At 41.7% G+C, this 23398-nt stretch overlaps 1 protein-coding gene across 1 annotated transcript in view; it reads right to left on the bottom strand.

Annotated features, from left to right (window-relative positions):
• Positions 1 to 23398, bottom strand: part of KAT2B (lysine acetyltransferase 2B) — a 95221-nt gene that overhangs the window by 58343 nt on the left and 13480 nt on the right. The window contains exons 4-6 of the mRNA XM_044678887.1: positions 14195 to 14340; positions 5256 to 5345; positions 566 to 747 (exon numbers count right to left, since the gene is read on the bottom strand). Of these exons, the coding sequence (XP_044534822.1) occupies positions 566 to 747; positions 5256 to 5345; positions 14195 to 14340 (418 nt within the window). The remainder of the gene's footprint in view (positions 1 to 565; positions 748 to 5255; positions 5346 to 14194; positions 14341 to 23398) is intronic.

Genomic DNA, 23398 nt, shown 5'->3' on the forward strand with positions numbered 1-23398 from the left:
GGAAGGAAGGGAGAGAGAGAAGAGGGAAAGAGAGAAGAGGGAAAGGGAGAGGAAGAGGGAGAAAGGGAGAGGGAGACAGAGGGAGAAAGAGGTGAAGAGGGAGACAGAGGGAGAGAGAGAGGAAGAGGGAGAGAGGAAGAGAGGGAAGGAGAGAGGGAGAAAGAGGAAGAGGGAGAAAGAGAGGGAAGGAAAAAAGGAAAAAGGGAAAGGAAAAGGGAGAGAGGGAGAGAGAGGAAGAGGGAGTCAGAGAGAGAGTAAATATATCAATCTGAAGAATCTAATCTTCATGATACAAGGATCATTTCAGCCCTTTGGCTATGATCTCCACCAACACAAGTCACAAACTACTGGGAAAGGCTCTCTGAGAGCTGCTGAGGCTGAGTGAGCCTTTCCTCATTCAGACCAGCCCTTGGATGACAGACACACAGTCCATTGGTGGGCCTGACCCTCACCTTTGGTTTGCCCAATTTTCTAAGACCATTCAGAGTTTGTTCTCGAGCAGCATGGCTTTGGAGGAGCCAGAGCCACTTCCAGAAGCCCTGATGAGCACACCTGATGCAATTACCTGGTATAGTTCACCTTGTATCCTGCGACATCATCGTTTGGAGAGCGCAGTCTTCGTTGAGACGGCGTCTCCAGGTGCCAATAGTTGATGCGATTTAGGAACATCTTGGCCAGCTCAACGATCGTCTGCCTCTCTTTGGAGGGTAGGTGACTAAACTTGTACTGGACAAAATTATTCACACCCTTAAAAAGAGGGAAGACACTGGTTACAGCCATTGCACCGGCATTAAACAGACATTCAACAACCAATCGCCAGCTCTAAGTGCGCTAAGTGCTGGGAAATCATCTCTGCCCTCCAGAAACTTTGATTCTGCTAAAGGTCGCAATATGTACACATGAAGTAAACACAAGGAAAACACGGGATAATTTCCAGAGGAAGAGAACATCAGTGACTGCGGGAGAGGAGGGCTGTGCTCCAGAAAGGCCTCAGAATAGACTCGGGAAATGTGGAGGGAGAGCTCAAATGACTTGGCAATTAATTAGACAGGAGAATTGAGAGAGAAGAATCAAAGCTGACTCTCGGGCTGCGAACGCAAGTGTTTGGACAGATGGGGACCCGCTCGTGTTTAACTGTCTGAATAGGAAAAGATTATCAGGCAGAAGACCCAGAGCATTCTGCAAACAAGTGTCATCTCCAATTCACTTCTGAAAAGAATGAGATGCAAAGAAGGAAACTCATCCAAGACGGTAATGAGTGCAATATGGAAGAAGATGGGAACCAGGGCCTGGAATCCTGGGCCTTCGACTTGCCTGAAAAAATGAAATGTGGCTGAGAAAACAAAACCACAAGCTTGAAGTGTCAAACGCTTCTCTTGGAAATATTTCCGCTTTAAAATTAATGAGTGACAAGACAATTTTTCCGGTATTGTCAGCAAAGCACAACTTGAATACAAACGCCCTGAAGGATCACAAACTTTGGTTTATTTCTCTTTGCCTTTTAAAATTGCAATCACAAGATTGCTAAAGGACTTCTAATGAAATAAACCATTACAACATCATCCTCTTGGCCTGCACATTTCGTCCAAAGGTCCTGAATTTCTAAATGCATAAAGTTCTACTTCAACAAGTTATCTACTCCTGAGCATCTACTTCAGGCAAAGTGTGCTTCTGTGCTAGGGGAGAGAGATCCAAAAAGAATATAAAAGACAAGCCCTCTCCCTCAAAAGAGCTGCTATTCGATGAGAATGGGCAGGGTGGTGCAACAGGAAGAGGAAAAGTAAGGAAACGGAGGTCTCTGTCTGAAGACCTCCAAAGAGAACCCAACATTCCAAAACAGTCCATTTCATTTTTAGATAAGCACTCAGCTTTAGGAAGATTTTTCCTTATAATAAACCTAAATTTTCCTCCTGAATCTGAAGTCAGGGAGCTCAGGAAAATGAAAAGAGAAACCTGTGTGACCTCGGACAAGTCATTTAATACCTCTGGGCCATAGTTTCATCTGTAAAATGAGACGAGATAGCCTCAAAGATCCCCTTCACCTTTAAACCTATGATCCTACAGATGGTCTACAGCATGGAAACAGGCAAATACATATAGAATAATTTGAGGAATACGAAAAGAGCCCTAATTATTCAGCTCACCAAAAAATTTCTCTCTTCCATTTTAAATTTTTAGCTTTCAAAATAAACTATAACTAGAATTAGCCTCCCATCTGAACACACACACGTTTTCTTCTCATGACCAAGTGTGGCCCCAAAGCAGAAAAATGAAAAGACAACACTTTTGCTTCCCTGAAGAACAGGAGGATCATGGGAACACTGCCTATGACACCAGACACATGTACAGAATTATTGTACAGTTTTCTTAAAATTATCTTCCTCCTTTTTTTTTTATCCTTTTGAAGAAGGGATGGGTGAGAGAATGGCTACAGTGGCAACCACAGGTTACATTAAAATAAAAACTTTCAATAGAAATTAATTTTTAAAAACAAAAAAAGTAACAGGGTTCCCCCGAGCCCCTCCAAGACCACATCTACGCTCATTAGTCTTGCCACAGAGTTGAGCTAAGATCTCATCTGTCTGGGCACTAATTAGCTAGAACGGCTCATGGCACCTAACCCATCATTTAACAGGCATCAACATATTCCCTAAGACCACGAGCCAGAGTGGACGTGGATGCCACTTTCAAGGCTCTCCACCTCCAGCGCGGTTTGACCGATGAGGCTTCTTTCTCAAAACGATTGGGTTCCCTTGCTTCAAAAGGCTTTTTCACTAAGTGCCAAAGTAAAGGAGGAATCCGAATGGTAAAACATCAGCACCAAGAAAAGGCACATTTAATCCTTTCCTTCGTGTTTACACATTCCATTTTGTTTCTCCCTGCTCAGACGTGCATATTAATTTTAAAAGTGAACACTGCCCAGTCAGACACCCCAAAAAACAAAAGCCAAGTTCTTTCCCAAGTTAAACATTCGCCTTGGCTCATCGAGACCCGAGCGGGCGGGATTTTGCAAAGCTGGCTTCCAGTGTCCAAGATGGCCTTAAAAAAGCAAACTAAAAAGAAGGCAGAATAGGGAAGAGGACGAGGGCGGCTGAGTGGCTCAGTGGATAGAGGCAGGCTTGGAGTTGGGAGCTATTGCCTAGTCCTTACCACTCTTCTGTCTTGGAACGGATGCTTAGTGTTAATTCTGAGAGAGATAAAGGTATGGGTTAAAAAAGAAAATACTAAGACTAAGGCAGAATATGGAGAGTGAAGCCAAGACGTGGGAAAGGCTGGAAGGGAATGGATCACCCAGCAAGAGGAGAAGAGTGTTTTTTATACTTATCACTCTTTTCCATTTGAATCGCTTTGTAATGAGCCACTCGACAAGCATTTATTAAGCACCTACTGTCTGCCAGGGACTGTGCTAAATAAATAGTACAGATACATTTTTTAAAAGCTTCTATTCTCGTGGAGCTCACAATCTAATGGGGGAGACAACAGACAAGCCACCGAATACAAAGTAGATATAGTCAGCAGATAAGCTGGAGAGAGTCTCCGGGAGGACCTGGAAAGGCATCGACTTCAGCGATCTGAAGAAAGCAAGAAAGTCAAGAGGCAGGACTGAGGAAGAAGAGCACTCGAGGGATGGGGGAAAGCCAGGGAAAATGCACAATCTTCTTGCTCTTGCTAACAATCTCAGAATCACATCACCCAACAGCAGTGGGGAGGGTGGGCATCTTTTTGAACTAGGAAAGGTGCTTGTGTATTCCATTGCATTGCTTTAGCTTTTAAATGTTTCTTATATTTTTAAAACCATTTCTATGCCAATCCTTTGTAGGATCTTTAACATAAATGAGGAGCAGTGAGGTGGCCCAATGGATAGTGCTAGATCTAGAGTCAGGAAGACATGAGTTCAAATCTGGCCTCAGACACTTATTAGCTCTATGACCCTAGACAAATCACTTAACTCTGTTTGCCTCAGTTTCCTCATCCATAAAATGAGCTGGAGAAGGAAATGGCAAACCACTCCAGTAGTTTTGCCAAAAAATGGGGCCATGAAGAGTGAGACACGACTGAAAAGACTGAACAACAAAACAGCTTAAATGAGTGGAATACTTTTGTCAAAGGTTTTTTTCTAAAGTCATTGAGACAATCATGTAGGTTTGGATATTTTTTTTAAACGCTCATTAATTTTTAAATGTTCATTTAATTTAAATTTTTTATTTTATTTATAAAACTTATATCTATAAAATATATTTATAAATTAAATTCATAAAATCATAAATTATATTATAATTACATAATTATATATTATTATATTATATCATATCATATTCTGATATATTATTATATTATGATCATATATTATAATAAAATATTATAAATTATAAATTAAATTTATAAAATTTAAATAATTTAAATGTTTCATTCATTTTCCTAACACTGACCCATCTGTGTACCCTTGGTATAAATCCAATTTGGACATCATGAATGAATTTGTGGATAAATTGCTATAGTCTGGATAGGATTTTATTTAAAACTTTCGAGTCAATATGCATGAGTGATATTGCTCTATAGTTCTCCTGCGCATAATCTTTCCCTGATTTCAGTATCAGGATTATTAAAAAAAAAGAATCTGATAGGGTGGCTCTCTAGGAGAGAAAAGGGGAAATTACAGCAACAGAAAAAAAAAGACCTCAATAAAAACCTGTTTAAAAAAAATGATAAGGCACTGAGTCAGGAGATCGAGTGTCAGGTTTGAGGAATGAATGGACAGAAAGCCAGTGTCACTGTGTCGAAGAATACGTGGTAGAAAGATATAAGAAAGCAGGAAAGGTGGCAGAGGACCAGGTTTGGTTTTTTTATTACTTTGTATTTCTTTATCTATATCCAAAGTGGCAGAGGCACTCTGGTGTGGTATTCAACCACTGAACTTAGAATCAAAATCCTTCTACTGGCACTCAAATGCAAAGTGACCCCAGGCCAGTGACTGTCCTTCTATCAGCCTCAATGTCCACATCTGGAAAATGAAGATGACAGCATCTCCCCAAAGATGACTGTTATTTTACATTGACTATGCATATGCATTACTAAGGTTTTGACTTTCTTCAGTGGGGAGAGAGGTAGAGGGACAGAAAATTAATGCTTATCAATCCAAATAATCCATCAGGCAATAAAAAAAAAAGCAAACAAACACAGTAGGTCCTTAATAAATGTTTAGTGATCATAAATGAATTCTTTGAATTGGAGTCAGTGTAAATATGTATTTTTACCTGTTCAATACTAGGCTTCTCAAATGGAGGGCTCTCCAAGGATCCTTCAACGACAGGTTTCCCCATTTGTAAAATGCATTTTCTCAAGAGCTGCCAAGAATCCAAAAAAAATAAAAAATGTTAGAACACACGCATCTGAGAAAGGCTGACAAAGACTGAGGAAAAGGCATTATCCACATTTTTAACCTACATTACATCCGCCCCTTCCCAAAGGTCTACAGTTGCCAGGTATCTTCCATGTCGGACCACCAGATCATTTTTTTTCCCCAGGAAGAAGAGTCACTGAAGGGAACTCCCCTCCTACACAGTTCTCTCTCTCCCCAACTGCACTGGTGGCAACCTACCAATTCTTCCCCTTGCACTTTTCTTCGTTAAGGGAATACTAAAGGTGATAGACAAGTTGAAGATGTTTCTATGACAGAACTCGAAGGCTCTCATGTTTTTATGCCATTAGATCAAGATTGCTTTGAAAAGTCCATCGGTGGAACTGGAGGATTTCTACATGAACCAGAAGAACCTCCATGAAATGAAGCAGAGCGAAAGGAGCAGAACCAGGAGAACATTGTACACAGAGACTGATACACTGTGTGGAACTATCCAAAGTAATGATCTTCTCTACTAGCAGCCATGCAATGATCCAGGACAATTCTGAGGGACTTATGAGAAAGATGCTATTCACATCCAGAGAAAGGACTGTGAGAACAGAAACTGTTATGTAAAGGATGGCAGCATGGAATCCCTGCAAAATACAGGGTCAGCCTCACCCAAAGTTCTCCAGGGATTCCATGCTGCCATCCTTTACATAACAAAACACAGAAGAAAAACATAGGACTCCCACTTGTTTGTATGGGTATAGGATTCAGGGTTTTCATTTTAAAAGATGGCTCTATTGCAAAAATGAATAAAATGGAAATCGGTATCAAGTGATAACATTTATATAATCCAGTGGAATTGCTTGTAGGCTCTGGGAGAGGAGAGGGAAGAGGGGACAGAAAGAAAATGAATCATGGAACCATGGAAAAATATTTTTAAACAAAAAATCTTAAAATAATAGCAAAATAAAAACCTAATATATTAGATTAAAAAAAAGTTGATCAGTGCAAAGTATTGTCTAGGGCTCTTTATGTTAGAATTTTGCAAAACTTGAGGGATGGTCATTTTCAGGGCCTGCCATTTCACTCACTTCAAATCTCTCTTTTTCTGTCTATCTGTCTCTGTGTGTGTCTCATACAGACACACACAAACACGGAGTTTAAAACATCCCAGGTTTTATTGTCCACAAAAGCAGAACCAGATTCAGGGTTGTAAAAGGAACTTTAGACGCCATTTAATGGAACCTAGGCCTGAAGAACTTTCTACAACACCCTGAACCTGAGATCTTCTCACCTCGGCAGGAAGTCCTCAAAGTAAGCACTTTCTCAGGAAAAGCCATTCCACTTGGTGATGACTCCCAACTGTCGGCCAGTTTTTCCTGACATCAAATCTAAATTTGTTTCTTTGCAGCTTCCTCTCCCCACTTTTAGCACCGACCAGAGTAAATTTAATCCTTCTGACACAAGAGGGAATTCAGATTTATAAAACCGATAAATTAACTAAGGATTATCCAAGGACAGCTTTAAAAAGCTAATTCTTCGGCACATTCAAAACAGTAGGATTAATTTCCCACCATTGGAAACAGCTGACACCCAAGTGAGAAGAAGAGCTCCCAGAGCCACCATGTTGAAATATTTTACTTTCTGCTGAAATTGGGGCTCCTCTGAGTCGCCAAACTGCCATGGATGTATTTTGGTCATACCCCCCCCCCATCTTTCCACTGCACTCCCTCTGGCTATATGCTTAGAAATAGCCTTGATGCTAAGACGTCCGGCCCATCGGTGACTTAGTGGAGTGTCCATCTCGAGCATGCCAAGACATCCCCCCGTGGAAGGGACGGATGAGAACAATTTGTTCCAACAGCCACAAAGGCCTTGACTAACCCTCACCAAAGACTGTCCTTGTTTTTAATCTCATCATCAGCATCACTTCCATGTGTAAAATACAGTAAGGCTTACGAAGCACTCTCTGTATATTAACCATCTGGGCTGCATGACAATCTTAAGAGTTGGGTATCCCATTTTACAGATAAGAAAATTGAGAGATTGAGTGACTTGCAACGTTATAGATCAATGGTGATGATAATAATAGTTCATGGGGCTTGGGGGAAGGAGGCAGCTGGGTGGCTCAGTAGATTGAGAGCCAGGCCTAGAGATGGGAGGTCCTGGGTTCAAATCTGACCTCAAATACTTCCTAGCTCTGTGACCCTGGGCAAGTCACTCAACCCCCATTGCCTAGCCCTTACCAATCTTCTGTCTTGGAATCAATACACAGTATAGATTCTAAGATAGAAGGTACAGATTGTTTTTTGTTTTTTGTTTTTTTAATGGTTCGTGGCAAAACCTCTCAGGACTGAAAGGAAAAAAGGAAAGATTTGTTCTGGTCACCCTCATCCATGACTGCTGGCAAAATGGGTCATTTGAGGAATCAGGATTTCAAAATTTAGAGCCAGCATGTTATTTTAGGAACAACACAAATATCTGGGGGTCAAAAAGCTTCAATTCTACCAAAAGGATGCACTAACTGTAAACAAGCTCTTTCGTCTCTTAGGATCAGAGTTGGGGAGCTGAAAGGGGTTACAGGGGTCACCTAGACCAACCTCTAATCTTATAGATCACATGTTGAGAGCTGGAGATCATAGAGTTCGATGTCTGGAGTTTTTTAAACTTTTACCTTGACTTACAATTAATACTAGGTATTGATCCAAGGCAAAAGAGCGGTAAGGGAGAGGTGACTGGGGTTAAGTGACTTGACCAGGGTCACATAGCTAGGATGTGTCTGAGATCAAATTTGAACCCAGGACTGTCTCTAGGCCTGGCTCTCTAGCTGCTTAGTTGCCCTTCAGTGCCTTCATTTTTACAGAAGAGAAAACTGAGGCACAAGGATGCAAACTTGAGCATGGCCACGAGCAGTGATTGCCAGAGGAAAAAAATTGAATCCTGCTTCCAGAGCCATTGAATTTTCCATTGCCTCAGTTTCCACCTGTGTAAAATGAAGAAATATCCAGTATCCCTTTGAGCTCTAGCATCCTGTGGTCTTTAATAGGTCTCAATAGGACTGCCACCGTTCCCTTCAAAAATCTATTTTTAACAAGGAATAGAAGGCGGTTTGTTTTCAAACATGGGCTTGAAAATTGTTTTGAGTATCTCCTTAACTCACAGCGGCTATTTCTGTAAATTGGGAACTTATGCCAAACAGGAGAAAGGTTCCGTAAAAGATGCCTTTTGAATTATTTGCCTGGAGTCCAATAGTCGAGGCAACCGAGCTCGATTTTTTGACTTTTTTGTGTTTAACCTAAGCGACGAGTAACACGTTGCCTTGTTAAAAAAGGCGGCATTTCAATCCATCCACAACGATTTACTCGTCACCTCTGTCCAGGCAAAGGGCCTTTCTGAACCGGACACCAATGTTTTCTGGGCCGCTGGGTTGCTTATAAACAGAATCCAATCGGGAGGCTGACAGGATGGAAACCTTGACGCCACCTTTACTTCCAGCGGGGCGATGGGCGCCTGCCAAGGAGCGGCGCCAACACAAATAACAGCTACATTCTTGCAGGCCCTGTTTTTCTTTTACTAACGTCTCTTCCAGAGCCCTTAAGAGAGGGGGCGGCTCCAGCACAGCTGGGCCTGGATGACTCGGGCCTTGTCAGAATCACAGAATCTCAGAGGGAGACCCAAACGACCCATCCTGAAGGGCAGCAGCCTTCTTAGGTTTGGTACAGAGGAAAGAACTCGTTCCCTGGAGCCAGAGGAGGTGGCTTCACATTCTGCCTCTGAGACACCCGAGTGACTTTAGGAAGCAATAACAGTCATGATGATGATGATGATTTGTATTTGTGAAAATATGTTCCATAGCAAAAGAATTGCTAATACAGTTAAAAAACACTCGAAAGCTGACAAATGCCCAGTCCCCAAATAAATAATACAAAATAAAATTTGAAAATGAGGTGAAATAAATCTATATTATCTCACAGCAACTCTGGAAGGTGGGTGCTATTATTCTCCCCATTTTATAGATGAGAAGACTAAAGTTAAGAGAGATAAATGACTTACCCAGGGTCTTACAGCCAATAAGTTTCTGAGGGAGCATTTAAATTCTATTATTCCTGACTCCAAGTCTAGTCCTCTATTCACTAGACCAGGTTGGGTACCACAGATTCAAATGTTATTTGGGGGAAGTAGCTCAGTGGGCTGAGAGTCAGACCCAAAGACAGGAGGTCCTAAGTTCAAACCTGTTCTCAGACACTTCCTAGATGTGTCCCTGTACAAGTCACTTAGCCCCAAATGCCTAGCTCTTACTGTTCTTCAATCAATCAGCAAAGATTTACTAGTCACTTCTGTACCAGGCAAAGAGCTTCTTGAACTAGATACCAATGTTATCTGGCCCAGGAGGTTACTTAGAAACCAGATCTTAAAAAATCTAATTGGAAAAGGCTTAACAAGATAAACAAAACTATAATACCACATAGATAATGTTACTTTGTGGTTTTCTAAGTACGTATGAAGCCCAAAAGAATGCAGTTTCTACCTGAGTTTAAGGCCATTGCACTACACATCACTTAACAGCCTAACCATTGAACCTTCCGAGGTATCAGCTTCCTCGTCTATAAAAGGAAGAGGTTGGACTAGATGACCTTGAGTTGTCTACTAGTTCTAGATCTATGACACTCACAGGCTTTGCTTGAAGACCTTCAGTGAGGGAAGGTCTTCGACCACCTTTGATCAGAGTTGATTTCATTTTTTGAGAGCTAGAAGTAATTTTTTAAGGTTTTCCCCCATCATCAAGCTTCAACATTCCATTGGGCGGCCACCATTGTCTGCTCTTAATTCTGCCCCCCAGGATTAAACAAAACCAGTCTAGTCTCTATTCTGTGACACGACTTGAAGTCGGCGATCACAGCCCACCTAAATCTTTCTTCCCCAAACTAATATACCCGGTTCCTGCAACTGATCCACATATAACACGAATTCAAGAGTTTTCGCCATTCTGGCTCATCCCGTTGATCAATCAACTATCATTATTCAGCTCCTACTATGTGCCAGGCACTAGTGTTAGACACTGAAGGCATCAAAGATAAAATGGGAAGCAACATTCCAGCAGGGCAACAAAACAAGGTATAAAATAAACACAAAGTCAGGAGAGGAGAGGAGGCACTGGGCACTAACGGGTCTTTGTGGATGGCCTCAATGGATGTTTGTCTTCCTAGCTTGTTGGTGCCCTTCTAATGAGGTTCTCCAATCTGAACATCACGTTTTCCAGATGGAATCTGAGCAGAGCAGGGCAGGATGATCCCATCATCTCCTTAGTCTGAGGACTCATGCCTCTGTGAACACACCCTAAGCCTGCATTTGCCTTCTTGGCTGCCACTTGGTGACTCATTGAGTTTGTTGGACACTAGAACCCCCAGATCATCTTCAAATCAACACCCTAGTCTAGCCAAGTTTTTTCCCCCACATCTTGTATTTAGATCCAAAATAATCAGTTTCCCCAGATGGATTCATGGATGGATGAAGAGAGCTTCCTTCTCTCATGGTTAAAGAAAATTTCTTTGAGGAAATAGGAGTTACACTGAGTCACCCTCATCTTCTGGAAGGACACTGGAGCCTCAAGAAACCTAGGAGAGTGACTATTATTACCAAGCCAGGCTGCGATGCAGATTTGGGGTCAGGGGACTTGGGTTTGAATCCTGACATTCAGGCAAGTTACTTTTCACTTGGGGGCTTCTGTCTCTTCGTCTGTCCAAAGAGGGGTTTGCCTGGTTGGCCTCCATCTAGGATCCCGAATGGAATCTCCAAACCTCACAGTACACCAGATATCGTCAGGAGGTTCCGGAGTCCCCCAGAACCAAGAGAAGAGGCTTGAGCTGGATAATGCCAAAGCGAACACACCCTGTGAAGCTGCCTCCCCATCAGCTGCAAGTGTTTCTTGTCCCAGGGACCCCTGCAGCCTCCAAAAACCTTCAGAAAGAGAGAATAAGACCTCAAGTGGACACAAAAACGTTTTCAGAATCTATCTCAAACCTCGAGCTTTTTCTGCAACCCCCTGGCAGTTCTGGGGGGTTAATCACCTGAAGCAGGTACTCCCTGCTGCGAAGCCAGTAGATATGGGAGCAGGAAGAGCAGCAGCAATGAATAGAGACGAGCTAGTGACACAGAGTTCAGCTCCTGTCTATACAGCTGGGCCAGGAGGCAGGCAGACTTCCTAGCTTAGCTGTGTGACCCTAGGCAAGTCATTTACCTTTCTGAGCCTTGGATTCCCCAACTGTAAACCAGGGATAATAACGGCACCCACCTGACAGGCTTGTGGTGAGCATCAAATGAGACAACCCATATCCAAGTAGTTTGCAAATTTTAAAGTGCTACAGAAATGTGAGTTGTTTTTGTTTTTGTTATTCATGGGAAACGGCGTTTATGACCTAAGATGAAGACACATCTCTTCTCTGAAAGTATTTGTTAACCGTGGACAGTGTGCAGAGAACTGTATGAAGCTCTGGAAGGGAAAGAAAAAAGAAAGAAATGCCTGTCCTCCCTGGATGAATGACCTCAGGGGGAAGATGAAAGAGTTGAAATAAAGTTCTGAAGAAGTAACTCAATGTAAAAAAACAGGGCATGGTGGATAGAGCACTGGCCCGAGTTCAAATCCTACCCCACTTACTAAATGATGTGGCCCTGGGCAAGTCACTTAACATCTCTGCGCCTCCATTTCTTGATGGGGAGTCATGACAGCACCTGAGACCCCTGGTTGTTGTTGTGAGGCTCAAGCAAGATAACATATAAATCACAGGAAAGCTAGCTATGATCATCTCTGGGAATGCTGAGGAAGTACTAGAGTGAGGGCACTGGTACAAAGACTGATCAGGAAAGGCTTCCTGGAGGAGGTTATTTTTGAGCAGGATTATGTAGGAAAAGGTGCTTGTAAAAAGCTACCAGAGAGCCCCTAGCTAGCCATAACACGAATTCTGTTTCTAAAAGAATCCTCTCTGCTGTTCTTCATCCATGGATTCGTTCTCAGTTGTCAATACACAGCGTAGTGAAGCCACAATTGTTCAGAAAAAAAATAATAACCCGGCGGTATCCTAGCCAGGATCCTTGGGTTCACTGGAATCAATAACCCCATCAGCCTTCCATGAAGAGAAGAGGAAGAGGAGTCGCCTTGTCCACGGGGACCGAGCTCTAGAGACTTGTTTGATCTCATTAAAACCATTCCTGCGGCATACCTTTGACCAGACCGAAAGGGGAATTCTCTGGTTAAAGGGGAAGTTCAGGAGTCTGGAATTTACTTCTCAGAGAATATTGCTATTGAATGGAAGTGTCTCCTGTTGTGTTTGGGCAAATCAAAACCCCTAAAGCCCCTCCCAAAAATTAATTAAAAACAAAAACCCTGACCCCAAACAGTACACTGTTATTTCCTCTATCTGCGGAAGGTTTTCTTTCTTACTTCAACATTGTTATACAACATTGCCATTGCACCACAAATATACAGTCTATTTTATTTATGTGTATACACATGTGTATAGTTATATACGTGTGTATATACATATCTGTACACGTGTGTGTGCACATGCATGTTGGGTGGCATTGCTAGGGACAGAAAGGATATGATTTGCAGAAGAAAACTGCCTGTCTGCTGCCTTTGACTTTGGCTAGAATGCAGAGCACATCATTTTTCTCATACATTTGCCAAGTTCACAATTTAAAAAGAAAATGTTTTTCAAAGAACTTCTAAATCGCGTCTCTGAAATAAGGTCAACGGACCGATACCCTGTCCATGGAGCCTTGGCACGGCCTGGGCCATTTGGGAAAACAATCTGAAATTTTCTAAGAAGAGTCACTAAAGGGTCCGTTCCTGGGCATATCCCCCAAGGAGGGCAAAGCCAAAGAGGCTCCATGTATAACTGAAGAGTAATAACAAACTTACGTGGCAAAAATAAAAAGGTAAAATATTTGGCATCCATGGTCAAGCCAACAAGCCAACGGGCATTTCTTGGGCACGGAAACACAAGCGAAACGATCCCTGCCCTCAAGGAGCTCCAGCCGAATGGGGGAGCAGCATGGCAACAGCTACGTACACAGAAACTGTAGCCAGGATAAAAAGACGGAGGAACCACTAAAGAAGCTGCGGCGTGTGAATGTAGTAGAATAAGGCTGCCCCACGTGGAAGCACGAATGGGAGCAATTCCAAGAAACTTGCAATCTGTTCCCTGAAGAAGAGAACGGCGAGCAGAACCAGGGGAACCATATACAAAATGGCTACAATCAACAAACACTAAAACAAAGTCAGACCAAGGGAGTGTAAGAGCCCAAACCGGCCGCCGAAAATACATGCAGAAATCTGCCTCCCTCCTTTAGGGAGCTGGTGGGAGGAGGAGAAGGCTGCGATGTAGCTTCCAGGGTCCAGCACGGTCACTGCTATACTTTAATGAGAGGGGGTTGCTCATTTGGGGAAGAGGTTGGGTATACCGAGAAATAACCATGATGTTTAAAGCAAAGGCATCTTTCCTCCAGGACATCTAACATTCTGTGGCTCAGTGAAAAAACTAACGAGAGATGTTCAAGAAAAAGCAGGAGCAGCTGGGTGGCTCAGTGGATTGGGAGTGAGGCCTAGAGATGGGAGGTCCTGGGTTTAAATCTGGCCTCAGACATTTCCCAGCTGTGTGACCCTGGGCAAGTCACTTGACTCCCATTGCCTAGCTCTTACCACTCTTCTCCTTTAGTAACAATACCCACTATTGATTCTGAGACAGAAGGTAAGGGTTTAAAAAAAAAAGAAAAAGAAAAAGAAAGAAGAAAAGGAAAAAGAAAAGGAAAAGGAAAAGGAAAAAAAGAAAAGGAAAAACAAACCCTTACCTTGAACAGGTAGAAATAAACTTGTTTGGTGTCTGCATCTTCTTCTTTGTGAACACACGTAAAGAGATATTCCACGTCCAATACAATGCCCAGCAGTCTGTTCATTTCTTCCTCCGCCACATTCTCCAGGTGAGACACGTGAGCAGCTACAAGGAAGCACCAGAGGTTCAGGTAAGAAGCAGCTAAAGGCGACCAGCTTACCATGGCTCACATATGAGTAGTAACTTTCTCATCGACTCAGTGGGGTGCTTGGTAGATCCAAACTCAAATTTCCCAAGTCCTGTTAACATCTAAATCTTCCCAATAATTTTCTTTTTATATTTATGCTGATCCTAAGTGATCCAGAGAGGACCAACCCAACCTACATAAGGTCAAGGAGCAATGTGGTTTCTAAGGAACACACATGGGGTGACATTTCTTAAGACAGGTCAACATTCGGGCATTTAGGTGGCTCAGTGGATAGTGCCAGGTCTGCAGTTGGGAAGATCTGGATTCAAATCTAGCCTTAGATACTTCCTACCTATGTGACACTGGACAAATCGTTTAACCTCATTTGCCCAGTCCTTGACCTTCTTCTGAATTAAAGTTGGTACTAAGACAAAAATTAAGGATTTTTCAACAAAGATAGATCAACATTCTTAGAGACCTCAGCCTGAAACTTAAAAGCAATGATCCTTTGTCTCTGAGCAGATTCCCCTCTGTTCTGGTGGACCTTCTAGGAAATTGATTGGGTTTTATATTGTCACATCTGGGGAGCTACCAATTCCCCTAGAAATTCAGCCACAGATATTTGACCATCTTCACCTGGGATAACCCAATGGGGGAATGATCTGAAGTATTTTTCAGATTGACGTTCAAAATCTCCTCAGAACATAGTGGATGAATGCCAAGCTCTTTAGTATTATCTAAGGATCTCCACGGTCTCGCCTCTAAATACATGTGTGGGGTCTCCGCTAGGCAGCCTGCTCAACTTGCTCCTCATCCCCTTTGTTCATTCTTGGAAATACGCTCCCTGCCCTTCCCTGCCTCCGATTCGTGTTTCAAGCCAAAGTCCCACATTCACTAGGAAGCCTTCTCTGATCTGATCTTCTCCAGCTGTGGTGTATCTCCTTCCCCTCTAGCACATCTTCATCTATAGCACTCAAGTGTACCCGATCATGAAGGACTAAGGATGAATATTAGTCGTGACACTCATCATATGCTGCCTTCCGTATCGTTCATCCCCAAATGGAGACCCCATGAAAAGGACACACATTTCTGAATCCCCTCGGATGCCATGGGGGCTCTGTAAATATATGCTAATGTATTGTTTTGTTACTGCAAAGTGATTTCTTATTGAAAAGAACTACTTCCAAAGGGACCAACACCAAAAAGGATTCCTCCCTGGAAGGTGAAGTCTTGGGAAGCTGCTGAGGGACACAGAGTTGGACATATGTGTTAGAAGCAGGATTAAACCCAGGAGTCCAAGGCTGGCCCTCTATCAAGCATGCCTCGCTTCCTTTTCCATCTGTAAAACGGAGATAACAGTTGTAGCACCTACCTCACAGGGTGGTTGTGAGGCTCCTGGGAGATAATATATGCAAACTACATGCTATGTAAATGTAAGCTAGTATCATCATTCCTCGTCCTTACTCGTTGAAGAGCTAAGGGAAAGGGGTGCGTTCTGGGGTTGGGGAAGGGCGGCACTGACATCCCAAAAAAACACGTACGAAGACAGGAGGAAAGAGATGCAAGTTAGAGAGACGAGTCCCCTCCTCTCAAATTTTAAGTCAGAAAAGCGCTCAGAGGGGCAGAAACTTTGAAACCTTTTGAGGGGACATCGGATACGTCCAAAAGCACACACCATACACGGGCCCAGCAGAGAATTTCCTCAAATGGGCAGAGTGGTCCAAAAAGTGTTACAAGGCATATTGGCCATCCTGCGTGATAAGGAATGAAGTCTAGTTGGAAAATTACAGTAACAGACTCAACAGCATTACATTGTCCAATGTAAAAACTACAACTGTAACGAACAGAAGTGTAACAAATACAAAAACTACAAATAACTGGCTGTATACATCAGAGAGATACACAGGAGTGATCCAGCCCAGATCTGGTACATCATCAGACTTTGCTTTTGGACCAAGGACTCTCCCGCCCCAAATATTCCATTCACGGGCTTCAAATGCTGAGTATCTGAAAGATTTCTAGATTTCATCCATCCCCAACTCAGGGAGCAGTCAAGGGGCAATTCAACAAGGAAAGATGCATCTGTTGAATGATTTCATTTTTTTTTTTAAAGACTTACTTTCCATCTTAGAATCAATTGGTTCTAAGGCAGAAGAGCAAAGTGTTACGTGACTTGTCCAGGGTCACAAAGCTAGGCATCCAGACTTGAATTGTATGTTTGGAATTGGGGAGGTGCCATTTAAAAGTATGTTACAAACTTCCTGTGGACATGTGGGAAACTTGCAGACTACATCCCCCATGATCCAATGGGTTTTCCGGTTTCCAGTTTTGGGCATGGGGACGTCTGACGTCCCCACGTATGGAACAGCTTAAATTCAGAGGAGGACCTAGAAAAAGCCTCTTGGTTTCCTGAGTGGCTGGCTAGTGTACGAGAGAGAGAGAGAGGATGGGCACTGGCGGTAAATTTAAAAAGATAGTCAAGCGTGGTCATAGATATTTCGCCAACAAGGCCATGGCTATTAAAACATTAATTTCTCTTATTTTATCAGTCTTTATCATTTTTATTCTTAACAGAACCCACAACCTCTTTGTCTCCAGATCTGGCTCTCTATCCACTGAGTTACCCGGCTGCCCCCAAATGAACCAATTCTTAAGAAGTCATGCTGTGACATTAAACAGTTCAATTCTCCCTTTCAGGTCACAAGGAGTGAAGCCTTGGGGAGCCATGTTTAAGCCTACAAGAGCCAACTAAGCCACAATTTTTTTTTTTTACCAGTTGTTGGCCAGAGGGGGGAAGGCACCCTAAAGAAGATGTCTTCTTCAGGCAGCTTCACTACCTTCCAATGACAATGATCTGAAAGAAATCTTAAGCCAAGGAAGGGCTGTGTATGATGCAATGAATTTTTGGCGTGACCACTGCACCATACCGGCCAAAATTAAGTCTGTTATTTCTAAGCACTTTAAATCATCAAAAGGTATGGGCTGCTTTATCTAAAAACCATCTTCACATGCATTGCTTGTTGTGAATAAGATAAAAATTCACACAAAGCAAATGAGCTCTAAGAAGGTTGGCTCCGTGAGCAATACTCATTTCCCTCTTTATTTTCGATTGTCAGCTTCTAGGTTTCAAAAATATTCGGAGGCAAGCGATGGGGAAGAAGTGAAGCAGAGATTCTAGAAAAGGGAGGGGCTAAGCTGAGGAGAAGAGGCCCCTGCACAAGTAGCTATAAAAAGAGGCTTATTCTCCAGCTCTGGCTCAGTGATGTTATGACCTGAAGCATAGATAGTTAGCTGTAGGAGGATAGAAGAGAATAACAGCATCTCTTTTTTAACCCTTACCTTACATCTTAGAATCAATACTGTGTATTAGTTCCAAGGTAGTAAGGGCTAGGCAATGCGGGTTATGTGACTTGCCCAAGGTCACACAGCTAGGAAGTGTCTGATGCCAGATTTGTATCCACGACCTCCCATCTCAAAGCCTAGCTCTCTCAATCCCGTGAAGCCTCCTAGCTGCCCCTAGTCTGTGAACATTTAAAAGTATTTTTAGAATTTCTATTCTGTATTGAATGCTATGTATTTTATTTTCATGTATTTGAAATCTTATTGTAAAAAAGAAATCTGGGTTATAGACCAAGCTGCCAACGGGGTCCAGGACAGCAAAAATGTTAAGGAGCCCTGGACTAAGAAGTCAGGGAAAGATGAAAGACTGAGTGTTGCTGGAAGGAGGAGATAAGCTCAAGATGAATAAGGTAAGTCGAGACCATCAGCTGTAAGCAGGGGTTAAGGGATAGACTGTGGGATTAAAGAAGAAAAAAAAAGGCTCTGGCATAGCTGCTTTGGGGAATGAGTCAGATGCAACTCAAATCCTACCTAGTTAGAGCTACTGCCAAGTTGTACAACATAAACGGGGAGGGAGTGATCTGCATTTGTTTATTGGATCCTCTCCAACATCCTTCTAGAGCCCAAGAAATCGCACGTGACCCTTTCCTGGCTAAATTTAAATGTCCTTTCTCAATCATCACCAAATCTCATCTTGCATCTGGAACTGGCCACCACTCGTTGCTTCTCTCACAGTCCAAACCATCACCGTTAATGCTAAGGACGCCTACAACTCTAGAAGGGTCCTGAACTCACACCCAAGTTCTGAACCCTCCCTGCCAGTTGTCTCCTGGGGTGTTTTCAGACACAAAATGTCAAGTCATTACCACTGACAGTTATAAATGCAGCTAGATGGCATAGGCTAGAGTGCTGAGTTTGGTGTCAGGCAGCTGGGAGCTAAGAAGCCTGCCTCACGCACTTACTGGTTCTGTGATACTGGCAAGTCACTGAATCTCCCAGTCTCAAGTTCCTTTTCTGTAAAAAACAGGGGAAATACCATTACCTACTTTGTAGAGTTATTGTCAGGATCAAGTGAGATATATAAAAATTGCTCTCTGAGACTTAAATATTAGCCAGTTGTTATTAATACCACTTAAAGTTCATATAAAACTACTCCCAATTCAATGAGCTTCCTAACAAAATAGAATGAGGACGAGATGTTTTACAAGTGAATTTTATCAAACATTTCAAGATCAAATTGTTCTAATATTAAATAAATTCTTTGGAATAATAAGCAAAGGAATCCTCCCAAACTTCTTTTTACAAAACAATTATGGTTTTGGCTGATACCAAAACCAGGAAGAGCAAAAACAGAGAAAGAAAATTAGAGATCAATTTCACTAATGAAGATTAATTTAAAAATGCAAAATAAAATACTAGTCAGGAGACCACAGTAACATATCACAAAATATATACTGTGACCAAGCAAGATTTATCCCAAGAATTCAGGGTTACTGCAATAAGGTAAATTATTAACATAATTGGTTATATCACAAATTAAAATAACAAAAATCATGATTAAGTCAAAAGATGTAGAAAAAAAGATTTTAACAAACTACAACACCCACTTCTATTAAATACACAAGAAAGCATAGGTATGAATGATTTTTTTCCTTAAAATGAAAAGAAACGTTTGACTAAAACCATCGGAAGCATTATTGTAATAGGGATAAGCCTTTCCAATAAGATCAGCAGTAAAACATGAATGTCCATTATTACCAATATCGTACTATAAATGCTAGCAATAGCAGTAAGGAAAGAAAAAGAAATTGAAGGAATCAGAATGGGCAATGAGGCAATTAATAAAACTACCTCTTTTAGAAAACAATGTGTTGATATGCTTGGAAAATCCTAGCAATTCAACTCAAAAGTCAACTGAAACAGAGAGCCAGGCCTAGAGACGGGAGGTCCTAGGTTCAAATCTAACCTCAGACACTTCCCAGCTGTGTGACCCTGGGCAAGTCACTTGACCCCCATTGCCCACCCTTACCACTCTTCTGCCTTGGAGCCAATACACAGTATTGACTCCAAGACAGAAGGTAAGGGTTTAAAAAAAAATAGTCAATTGAAACAATAATTTTAGCAAAGTAACAGGATAGAAAATAAACCAACACATCATTTATATAAAACTATAATTTCTAGCAGAAACTAGGAAGAGGCCAATATCTTGCATCATTTGTCAAGATGAGGTCACAATGAATACATGAATGAAACTTAATGGGAGATATCATAAATTAGAACATGGAAGGGCAGCTAGATGGCTCAGTGGATAGTGAGCCAGGCCTGGTCAGGGCAGACCCTGGGTTCAAAAATGACAGAATCTTCCTAGCTGTGTGATGTGGATGAGTCATTTCACCCCAACTGGCTCTGGTTTTGAACGAATAAAACCAACATAATCAAAATTAGAAGGAAAGCAGAAAATTCAAGAAGAAATTTTATAGATGGTTTCTTGAATAAGTCTCCTATCTTAAATGTATAGAGAATTTTTGTCTAATTTACCATATGAGCCATTCCTCAATTTGTTAAGTGGTCAAAGATATGAACAAGCAGCTTTTGGAAGAAGAAATCAAATATATATAGCCATCTGGAAAAAATGCTATAAAATTATTGATTAAAGATATGCAAATTAAAACAACTTTGAGATACTATCTCACACCTATCAAACTGGCTAAAATGATTGAAGGGGGAAATAACGAATGTTGAAGAGGATTGTTGAAGGGGAAATTAACCACTGATGGAATTGCGAACTGACCGAACCACTTTGGAGAGGAATCTGGAATTAAGCCCAAAGAATAATAAAACTGTCTATACCAACTGAACTGGCAAAACCATGATTAAGCCTTGTTTCCCAAGGTGATCAGGGAAAAAGGGAAGGAACCTATATGTTCTCTAAAATGTTTATAGTAGTTCTCTTTGTGGTAACCTAGAAATGGAAATGGAAGGAATGCCCATCAATTGGGGAATGGCTGAATAAGTTGTATATGATCAGGAAGCAATACCACTGAGTAGTATGAGCAGGCCAATTTTACACATACATGGAAAGACTCTCATGATAAAATGAAGTGTGAAATAAGCAGAACCAAGAGAATGTCATATCCAGTAATGGCACTATTGTTTGAAGAGTTCAGTGTGAAGGATTAAGCTATTCTGAGTAACAGGAATGTTCAAATTAATTACAAAAGAACAATGAAGAAAGAAGCTATCCATCCCTAGAGAAAGAACTGATATACGAAAGTATGTATTGTATGGCTTCATATATATATGTGTGTGTATGTATGTATATATGTCACAAGTTGGCCTTCTCCAGTGTGGGACTGGGAAGGAGGGAAGGAGAGAGAAAGCTCAGAATTCAAAATGTAACCAAAAAAAATTTTAAAGACAAAAATAAAGTCTCCCCCTCCTAACTGCGTTATTTCTGCAAGTGACACCAACGTTTCCTTCTCTCATACCTGAAACCCCAAATTTCCTATCCCATAGGACTAGACAGTGATAGTTTGTAGGGCTAGAAGAAAGGTTAGGGGCTCTCTGGGCCAACTTCTTTATTTTTCAGACAAGAAAACTGAGGTACAGACAGGTTCCTTATCTGAAAAACAAGGGACTTGGACTAGAGAGCCCCTAGACATTATTAAATGTCTGAGGTAGGGTTTAACTCAGGTTTCCTGACTCCCAACAGTTCAAGACTTTACAAACTATACCATTTTGCCTCTCAAACTCTGAATGTTTAACCCAAAGAAGATTTGGGAGAGCCAGGAGTGGAAGGGAAGAGATGATAGCTGTATCTGACCTGGAATACAAAACGAGATTCTGATTCCCAATCTGGCATCTCTTCCACTGTATAACATCAGCCTCATGGTATCCAATCAGCCACCCAGATCTGTTAGCTGTTTCTTCTCAATGTCATCTACATTTATTCTTTTCTTTCTGTTCCTCCTGTTACCATCCTGGCTTAGAACACTTCATTATTTGAGGCTTGTTCCTTGAAAAGTGCCTCAAATCTGGGAAGATTCACTTCAGCTCTCTCTTCCTCTGAAAAATATACTCCAAAGACCACCACGGTCCACAAGGTCCACAGGATATGACGGCACCAAACCACTTGTGGCTTCTGCCAATGGACTAGTCCCAGCCTAGACCTCCTGCCATGCCTAGACTCATAGGGCTTCAGAGTTGGAAGGGACCTCAATGTCCATCTATTCCAAGNATTGTATATATACAATAGATGAGATTCTTTTATTTATATATATATATATACCTAATGAGTCTCTATTCACCTTTGCTTTGACTTCCAATAAGAAGGAATAAACACTGGCTCCAAAGTCAAAGGGAGCTGGGTTCAAAATCTCCCTCTGATTCTTCCTATCCGTTGGTCTTGAGCAAATCAGTCAACTTCTCAAGACTCTGGTTTTCCTATCAATAAATATGAACGCCTAGATCACTCTTGAGGCCCTCTCAGCTACAGATATATGATCCTGTGCCTTCTGAAGGCAGTCCATTCCATTCTGGATAGCACTCCATGTGACATGAGGCCATGCTTCACTTTATGCAATGGATGTTAAATCATGGACTCTCCGAGCTAGAATAAGCCTTAGAAAATATCTTAGAAAATATCAGCAGATCTGGAGTGACAGAGGACCTGGGTTTAAACTCTGTCCTCACACTGGCTGTGTGGCCCAAGGCTCACTGCTTAACCTCTCAAAGCCATGGGAGGTTTCTCCATCTTTTTTTGTGCTCCTAAATCTCACTGGCAGCTTCCCCTCTTCTAAAAAAAAACCTCAGAAAAGTGTCTTTTAAGGACAAAAGATAAAATAGAAATAGAAAATCCATGTAAAATATGTGTATGTATAAAATACAATACACATAAAATAAGCATAAATATGTAATATATGTTTTTATATACATATATACAATAAAATACATATGATTACAAAGGAAAACCAATTATAGCAAAATGGGTTACTTATATATATTTTTAAGTTTATGAACCCCAGATTGAGAACCCCGGCTGCAAGCCTACAAACTGCATAAAAAGTGCACATCTGAACTGCAAAGAGCTTCTTCCCCTTAAGAGGTCCCTCTACCAACAAAGAAAATCTACTACAAGCCCTATTCCAAAAGATTTTCCCATCTAAAATGTTTATTTTAGAGATGAAGAAAAAGGGACAAAGAAGTAAAGAGACGCCCAACATTCCACCAAAATGGAGTGTGATCGATGAATTTGTGTGAATCAAATACTCAACTGAAAAATCCTATTTAAATCCTTACCTTCTGACTTAGAATTGATACTAAGTATTGGTTCTGAAGCATAAGAGCAGTAAGGGCTAGCTAGGCAGTTGGGGTGAAGTAACTTGCCCAGAGTCACACAGCTAGGAAGTATCTGCAGCCAGACTTGAACCCAGGACCCCCCATTTCCAGGCCTGACTATCTAATAAGCCACCTAGCTGACCCTAAAACAATCATTTTTAATGCAAATAGCCACTGTCACATCTCCTCATCCAGCCTTCCCTTTTCCCACTTCATTCCTTAAGCAACTTTTCCTAAACTGGGATGGCGCCATATTAAGGAAGCCTTGGTGTGAACAAAGCAGTCCACTTCTGTAATAGACCCCCATCGCCTCAATAGAGTCAGAGCAGGGAGCCTGGCACGGTGCCTCCTCTAACCCAT

The sequence above is a fragment of the Gracilinanus agilis genome, chromosome 5 (genome assembly GCF_016433145.1).
Source record: "Gracilinanus agilis isolate LMUSP501 chromosome 5, AgileGrace, whole genome shotgun sequence".
In the NCBI taxonomy this organism is placed as follows: Eukaryota; Metazoa; Chordata; class Mammalia; order Didelphimorphia; family Didelphidae; genus Gracilinanus; species Gracilinanus agilis.